We start from the raw sequence: 9065 nt of genomic DNA, 5'->3' as shown, positions 1-9065 counted from the left end.
ATAAAAAAAAAGAATAAGAAGATGAGCCTTTACTCGGAGAAATGCATCAACGTGTTTATCTTCTGTGCCATAAAGAAAGAAAAAAACATATAAAAGAACAAGACAAAAATAAAAGAAATATCAAACATGTCTTTACGTTAATAAAAAATAAAAAAGAATAAGAAGATGATCCTTTACTCGGAGAAATGTACCAATGTGTTTATCTTTTGTGTCATAGAGAAAAAAATGAATAAAAAGAAGCAGACAAATATAAAAGAACGCTGCCAAACATGTCTTTTCGCTAATATAAAAAAGAAGAAAATCTGCCTTTACGAGGAGCTATGTATGTATATATTTATCTTGTCCCATAAAGAGAGAAAAGTGAAAAAGAACAAGAAAAAAAATAAGGGATAACAAACATGTCTTTTTCGTTTATTAATATGAAAAAATAAAATTCGGCCTTTCTTTCATATTTTACAGCAGTGGAGACAGTGCAAGGGCGTAAAAAAAAACAAAAAAAAAACAATAATGAAAAAAACAAGCCCGCTACTTACTGCTCCTGAATAGAGTAGAGTGACCAAAAAGAGATATCTAGGGAGGAGGAGTATTTTTAAGTAACTATCATATGCATCAAAAAGAAAAGAAAAGTGAATGGTTGGAAAGACAATGAAATACAAAGAAAAGATAGCAAACACGTCTTGTCCTTAATATAGAAAAAGGAAAAAGATAATCAGACTTTCTAGGGCGGAGTATTTTTAAGTAACTATCATATGCATCAAAAAGAAAATAAAAGTGAATGGTAAGAAAGACAATGAAATACAAAGAAAAGATAGCAAACACGTCTTGTCCTTAATATAAAAGAAAAGGAAAAAGAAAATCAGCCTATCTAGAGAGGAGTGTATGTAAGTTTTTTTTTTACAACAAAGGAGACAGCTCAAAGGCACAAAAAACAGGAAACAATAATAAAAAAAAGCCCGCTACTCGCTGCTCCTAAAAAGAATCCAAAGAGGTGGCCGAAAGAGGGGTCAGTGCACCATATAGAAAAAAAAAACGAAAAAAAAAAAACTGTAGAAATAATATACACATCTAATGCATCTTTTCTAACATTACGAGAGAAAAGAAGAAAAAAAAACTAATGTCGTCTGAACTATTGTGGGAAAAATGTATGTTTATGAATTTTCTGTGCCATCGAAAGTGCTTACCAAAACAACAGACAAGAGTAAATGAACAGCAAAGCAAACCACGTCGCATGGGGAAAAAAAAAAAAAAAAAAGATTGGTTCCTGCACGTGACTGGAGGTAAAAATGAAAAGGGGAAAATAATTTGGGGGAAAAATAAGATGTTTTTTTTTCTGGCTATAGTGTATGGGAAAATAAGGTCAGTTTTTTTTCTGGCTATAGTGTATGGAAAAAATAAGCTCCGTTTTTTCCTTATAATTATGTGTTGGGGAAAATAGGATCAGCTTATTCCTTGACATACAGTTAGGGAAAATAATAGTCACTATCTTCCTCTCTCTACAGTGTTGGGAAAAAAAATGCTTCGTGAATATAAAAATGAAAAAAAAACAATGCTTCTTCTTTGGTGTTTTGTCGGGGAAGAAAATATGATCACTTTCTTCCTTGCTATTCAGAATTGGGGAAAAAATATGGTCACTTTCTTCCTTGCTATTCAGAATTGGGGAAAAATAGGGTCACTTTCTACCTTGCTATTCAGAATTGGGGAAAAAATATGGTCACTTTCTTCCTTGCTATTCAGAATTGGGGAAAAAATATGGTCACTTTCTTCCTTGCTATTCAGAATTGGGGAAAAATAGGGTCACTTTCTACCTTCCTATTCAGAGTTGGGGGAAAAATGTGGTCACTTTCTTCCTTGCTATACAAAGTTGGGGAAAAAAATAGGGTCACTTTCTTCCTTGCTATACAGAGTTGGGGAAAAATATGGTCACTTCCTTGTTATTCAGAATTTGGGAAAAAATATGATCAATCTCTTTCTTGCTATTCAGAATTGGGGGAAAAAATATGATCACTTTCTTCCTTGCTATACAGAGTTGGGGAAAAAATATGGTCACTTTCTTCCTTGCTATCCAGAATTTGGGAAAAAATATGGTCACTTTCTTCCTTGTTATTCAGAAATAGGGAAAAAATATGGTCACTTTCTTCCTTGTTATTCAGAATTGGGGAAAAAATAGGCTCATTTTCTTCCTTGTTATTCAGAAATGGGGAAAAAATAGGCTCACTTTCTTCCTTGTTATTCAGAATTGGGGAAAAAATAGGCTCACTTTCTTCCTTGTTATTCAGAATTGGGGAAAAAATAGGCTCACTTTCTTCCTTGCTATACAGAGTTAGGGTAAAATACTTCCTTCCTGAATGTAGAAAAGAAAATCATGTATCTCCTTCGGTAGTATACAGAATTGGGGAAAAAATATGGTCACTATCTTCCTTGCTCTACAGTGTGGGGAAAAAAATACTTCTTTCCCTCGCGTCACACCATGGAAAAATAGTTCTTGTTCGGCTTCGCGTAGGGAAAAAATATCTGTGCCCTTCCTTGGCCCTTCTGGGAACACGAGAACGGAACGAGGCGGGAACGAGACGCTGGAACGAACGAAACGGTGTGAAAATGATGAAGTAACGGGAATGGAAGAAAATGTGAGGTGTTGAAAGGAAAGATAACAATGAAACGAAAAAAGAAAAGAGTTGTAGGGAACGGAAGAGTAAAGGAACAGCAAATAAAAGATGGAAGAATATTGAAAGAAAAGATAATAAATGAAACAAAAAATGATGGATAAAAATGAACTAGAATAAGGAAAATAGAGAATAAAACAGAGAAGAATGAAAATGAGACGAAAAAGATTGCAGAAAGATAATACAGGAAACAAAAAAGAAACATGTAATAAAAATGAAACAAAATAAGCAAGAAAAAATAAACAAAATATAAGAAAGATGGAAAGTGAGAGAACCAGAAAATCAGACTAAAAACTAAAAAGAAAATATAACCAAAAAAGAAAATAAAGACAAAAAGGAAGGCGACTGTTTTCAAAATGTTCCTACTACGATATATACATAAAATAAATAATTTATCATATATATTCTATTTTATATATATATAGATATCTCCTATACTTTGGTGCCAAGCTATACACAGTTCATACGATAATATACACGCGGGGTGGGATTAGATCGCATTTACCACGAACCCTCCCTCCTCGATCCTCTTTGAAGACTCACCGAAATTGAAAAAAAAAAAAAAAAGTTCGTAAAAGTCGTCGGAGTTGTATGAGGGAAGGACCGGGAAGGGACGGGGCTCTGCGGTAAACTTTGATCTCTGTCTCATCTCTTACGCTATTAAGCTCAGTGGAGTGGTGGTGGAGTGGGGCTTGGAGTAGGAGTGGAGTGGGGATTGTATTGTCATGTAGTGGTGGTGGTGGTGTGGTGGTGATGGTGGGTCGTTTGGAAATATAGGGATAGGTTGGCTACAGAAGTAGTAGTAGTAGTAGTAGTAGTAGTAGTATAAGAGGGAAACAGGTAGAGAGGGAGGAGTGCAGGCTATAAGATACCTGTTCAGCTGCCCCCAAACACCTGAGACGCCGAGAAAGAAAAAATGAAAGTAAAAGAGATGAGAGAAAGGAAGAAAACGACGAGAGAACGGACGGGATTATAGAAATGCAAGGACAGAGGTAGTAGTAGTAGTAGTAGTAGTAGTAGTAGTAGTAGTAGTAGTAGTAGTAGTAGTAGCAGCAGCATCCACAGAATTACTCGATTTTTGTATACATTATATTTTTGTGATTACTGTTTTTTGTCTTGTAACTGAATGGCCACGAAATGCGTACATATATTTCCGTACATACATATATATGTGCACATATATTTACCTACACACGCACATACATACATAGATACATTCATATAACCATACATAATAAACGGGGAGATATCCGTATAGAAAATTAAGTACAAGAGAAGATGGAAAGATGAGAGGAAGGGAGGAAGGAAGAAAGGACGGATAAGGGAAGAAGGAAGAAACGAGGAAAGAGAGAAGGCAGGTTGATAATAGAAAGGAATGAAAGAATGTATGTTGAGTGGGACAACGAAGGAAGGAAAGAAGGAGAAAAAGGAAATTAAGTAGATGTAAGGAAAGGAAGAAAGAAGATAGATGGAAGTAAGGAATCTAGACAGAGAAAAAAAATAGGTGAAAGGGAAAAAAAGAACTGAGGATAGAAGGAAAGGAGGGAAGGAAGGGTTAGGAAGGAAGGAAGGAAGGAAAGAAGCTTTGGAAAATTACAAAATCCTTTAGAAACACACACACACACACACACACACACACACACACACAGAAGCAGCCTACACAGTACAACACAAACAAACGGCAACACAGCAGACAGAAACAGCCTCGCCCCGCCGCCCTGCAAACAAGACAAAACAAAGACGCCCCTAACAAACAAACAAACACCGAACCTCCGCTCCGCCATTTTTAAAACACCAACAAACAAATGTAAACAAAGATAATGATCACTCTTGTTTGCGTGTCTTGTGTGTCTTGTTTGTACGTACGTTGGGACCATTTTCTTTGTTTGTTTTTGGGTTTCTTGTTTACCGTTGTTTACGTTTCTTATTTTAATACTCTAAGATAATTACCCGTATTTGAATTTCTTGAGTCTAGTTTCTTTACCACGTTCATCGCTATATTATTGTCATTCTTCCCATTATATTTAGTTCTATTTTTCTTCATCAATAATCTAAGCAAAAATTATCATGTATATCCTGAGGAAAGGTAATCATGTATATTCTAAGCAAAGATTAGTATCATGTATTTTTAGTTTTCCTCACCCGTCCATTGGTTCTCTAGCGTCTCTGTTTCCGGTTTCCTTTCCGTGGTTTGTTCGGCGTGTTTGCCTTGCCCGGCGCGGCCTGCGGGGCGGGGCGGCCAGTCCGCTGTTTGCTCGGGGCGTCGGGACAAACCGGGCGTGTTCAACGAGGCGGAAGCTCGCCCGACGCTCGCCGCTTGTCGTGGGAGCGAGGGGCAAGCGCTCGCCTCGTGGAACGCCCCGGGGGGGTCTTGCGGGGCGGGGCGGGGCGATGCGAGGCCAGAAGCTTCGGGGACGAAAGGCGCCACCACGGGGATACGAACAGACTTATGAACAAACTCACTAGAACACCGAGGCCCGGGCCGCCGCGCCTGCTGGCCCGGGAACACCTAACGGGGCCGAATGGGGTGGGTGGGGGGGGGGATGAGGGGCAGCGCGTCCCCCTCACCTCACAGGAAGAACATCAGGGTGGGTTTGAGATCAGTGTTGTCCTTGTTGCCCCGCGGCGACAGTGTTGTGTTGTGGTGGGAGGGGGCGTGGGGTGGAGTATTGAGTGTGGTGGTGGGGGCGGCCGGACGCGGAGGCAGCCAGAGTGTCTTGGGCGTGGAGGACAACAGGCATTGTGCTGCGCGCCGCGTGCCCGGGCGTGGCAACGCGACGGGCCTGAGATACTAAGGGGCTGCCCCGCTGGAATGAAGAGTGCACGGGGCGGGGCACACCTGCCGGCGAGCTGGTGTGTCAGCCCCACAGGGAATTGAGGGGGGTAGGGGGCGTGGCGTGGCTGCGAGGCGCCAGTGTTTCTCTGGTCAGTGTTTCCTGGTGGCAGGGACGCCGTTCAGTCCTGGGCCCCGGCCAACAGCATGGTGGCGCGGCCGTTCAGGCTGGACACGACCTTGCCGTTTGCATGGGGAGGGGCGTGCACCAGGGCTGGGGCGGGGGTGGCGAGGGGCCGGGCCCGCCCGGGGGCGGGGCGCGCGTGTCCTCCGAGTCTATCCTTTCCAGCGACACTTTGGAGAAATGGAAGCGGAGGCCGTTGTGCCGCAGCAGCGCCTTGGTGCGGTAACGTGGCACAGCCGACCCCGCTACTGCCGCCGCCACCGCCGCCGCCGTGGGCGTCACGGCGTCACTGTCTGACTCGAGCGGCGAGTCCGAAAAGCTGTCCGAGGACCAGGAGACCCGCTTGGTCTTCCTGGCCGGGGAGAGCGGCGGCGGCGGTTGGTGGCGCGTAAGCAGCAGCGGACGCGTCAGGGAGGGAGAGGCCGGCTCCCCCACCACCTGCTGCGAGGCGCTGCGCGGCGGCACCTCCGCGGCTTCCTCGCTCGGCGTGAGACTCGTCATCTCGAAGTCAAGACTCTTCTGCTTGTTGCGGGCGAACAGTGCCCGCCGCAGGGAGGGCCGGTGGGTGGCGGTGAGTGGCGGGCCGCCGCCCTCCACGTCATGGCCGGTGCCCTCCTCCAGACTACTGGACTGCGTCAGGAAGCGGAACACTCGCGAGGTACGCACCAGGGGGCTCTTGGGGGGCGAGGCCTCTTTGGGTGAGGGCGTCGCTTGCTCCGCCGCGGGTGGCTCAGCCTGCACGCCCTGCAGACTCTGCCCGCTCTGCACGCCCTGCGGAGAGCTGCTGGGTGGCCGCGGCGGCGGCGTCTCGCGGGCGATGGAGCAGCTGGAGCCGCGACCGCGCATGCTGAGCTCTGAAGAGCGCCGCACGAGGCGCGGCGCCGCTGGGTCGCCGGCCGCCGCGGCGCCGGGCTGCACCAGGATCTCCGACATGCGCCGCTGCAGCTTGTGTTGCAGCGGCATGGACAGGGACGGCGTCACCGAGGGTCGGCGCGACGCGGACACGGACGGTGCGCGGGACTGTATCTCGTAGTTCACCTCGCTGCGGTACAGCCGCTTCCGCAGAAAGTTCTTGAAGTTCTTTCTGAGCACCTTGCTCTTGATGCCGTAGACGAAGCCGTTGATGGCGGGCGCCAGGGTGAGGAGGGTGAGGTTTGCCAGGGCGAGGGTGTGGGGAGGCTGCACGCGGCCCATTGCCTCGTAGAGCACGCAGGCGGCGGGCGGCAGGTACAGCAGCAGGAAGGTGCCCACCAGGTGGCACACGGTGGTGGCAGCAGAGCGGCCTCGGTAGCGGCTGAGGTAGAAGTGTGAGCGCTGCGGCGTGACTGTGGCCTGGGCCGACACCGTCACGTCCCACAGCGCCGTCACGATTCGGTGGCGGTGGTGTCGAGCGATGACCAGGATGCGGAAGTTGGCGGTGGCCACGAGCAGGGCCGGGAGCAGGTAGCCGAGCAGTGCCAGCAGGACGGCGTAGGCACGGCCCAGCAGTGGCGGCGCCGAGGCCAGGTCCGGCGAGCAGCCCGTCGGTGGCCGCGGAGCGCCTCGCATCCCCGGCAGCGCCATGGGCAGCGCGCAGAGAGCCGCGGCCAGCACCCAGGACACGCCGACGGCGGCGGCCACGCGCGGCGGCGACACGAAGCGCGCGTAGTGCAGCGGCGCGGCGATGGCCACATACTTGTCCAGGTTGAGGGCCGTGAGCGTCCAGACGGCGGCCACGTGCAGGGTGGCCCACGCACCGCCCGCCACCCAGCACCCGGCGCCGCCCAGCCACTCGTCCTGAAACACAGAGAGACACGGGTCAAGGATACAGAGTAACACCCAACACGCTCCCCGCCCCCAGCACCATCCAGTCAACACCCTGGAGGCGCCACTTGCCACCCCGCCTGCTACACAGAGACACTGGATTAAAGCTACTGCATGACACCAAACATGAACACCTACCCCACCCCGAACACCACCCAGTCCCGACGCCGCCCAGCCACCCCTCCTGCTACACAGAAACACAGGGATTAAGGCTACTGCATAACACCACACACGCCCCCCCCCCTCCCCCACCCAGCATACATCCCAGCCAACACTCGCCCCCCCCCCCACCCCACCCCTCCAGCGACACACACACACTTAGGGGTTAAGGCTACTGCATATCCACCCCCGCACCCCCCGCCCTGCACACGCCCAGCCATCCCTTCTGCAACACGGAAACGCTTTGGTTAGCTACACCAAGCAACCCCCCCCTCCGCCGCCCCGCCCTTCGCACCGCCCAGCCAACACCCGGCGCAGCCCACAACAGAGTCGCTCGGGCTAAAGCTACCACACAACTCCAAACATGAACCCTCCTCCCCTAGACTTGCCCCTACTCACTACCCACCCAACACCCTCCGCCACCCAGCCACTCCTCCTGACACACACACACACACACACACACACACGCGCGCGCGCGCGCGCTCGCGCGGTTTAAAGCTACTACATAACACCAAGCACGCTCCCCCCCTCAGCTCCCACCACTCAGACAACAACGGCGGCTTCTTAGCCACCCCTCCAACACACACACACGGGTTAAAGCTTACTGCATAACATCAGCGTCGCCACCCCCGCCCCGTCCCCCATGCACTTCCCTTCTCTCAGTTTCCCCACACGCTGCATCACCCCGCCCCGCCCCGCCCCGCCCCGCGCCGCGCCGCCCCCTGCCATGCTCGCCTAAATATACCAGCGGGACGCAGTGGGGCAGGTCGTGGCGCCCCTCACCACTGCTGCGCCGCCCCCCCTGCCTCCCTCACCTCCCCTCCTCCTTCACCTCCCCTCCTCCCTCACCTCCCTCCTACCTCTCCCCCCTCCTCCCCTTTCGCCGACTGCCCCTTCCTAACCGTCCCTCCGCCCCCCTCCGCGCCTCATCGCCCCCCTCCGCGCCTCACCGCCCCCCCGTTGCTTTTAACAGCCCCCATTAAATCACGGCTCAATCTGCCTCCTCCGCCCCCCTAGCACCCCATTTCCCCCCCTCACCCCCCCTTCACCCCGTACAGCGTACGGGGGGGGCTTGACTGCACACACTCGCATCCCCCACACCACCACCACCACCATCACCACCACCACCACCACCACCACCACCACCACCATCACCACCACCACCACCACCGCTACCATCACGACCGTCACCACCACCACCGCCGCCGCGGCAAAGTCAGCCTTACCCTCACGTATCAGCCTCATTGGAAAACCCCGGTCTCGTTATGCCGAAATGACTCCCCCCCCCCACCCCCCTCTTTTCCCTCTCCTTATCTCCCCCCCCTCTCCCTCCCTCCCTCTCCCCCTTCCTCTCCCCTTTCTCTCCTTTCCTCCCTCTCCTTCATTTCCTTTCTCCATACTCCCCTCCCACCCTCTTTTCCTTCTCTCTTTCCTCCCCTTCCTCCTCCTTCTCCCCCTTTCTCTCCTTTCCTCCCTCTCTTTCCTT

General features: G+C 50.5%; 1 protein-coding gene across 1 annotated transcript in view; it reads right to left on the bottom strand.

The window, feature by feature from the left end:
• Nucleotides 1-5656: 5656 nt before the first annotated feature.
• Nucleotides 5657-9065, bottom strand: part of LOC126992189 (histamine H2 receptor-like) — a gene marked incomplete at its 5' end in the record, with an annotated part of 46201 nt that continues 42792 nt past the window's right edge. The window contains one exon of the mRNA XM_050850849.1: nt 5657-7393. Coding sequence (XP_050706806.1) covers nt 5657-7393 — 1737 coding nt within the window. The remainder of the gene's footprint in view (nt 7394-9065) is intronic.

This window comes from Eriocheir sinensis, unplaced genomic scaffold, assembly GCF_024679095.1.
Source record: "Eriocheir sinensis breed Jianghai 21 unplaced genomic scaffold, ASM2467909v1 Scaffold415, whole genome shotgun sequence".
NCBI classification, from domain to species: Eukaryota; Metazoa; Arthropoda; class Malacostraca; order Decapoda; family Varunidae; genus Eriocheir; species Eriocheir sinensis.
This window is presented reverse-complemented; position numbering and strand designations above follow the sequence as displayed.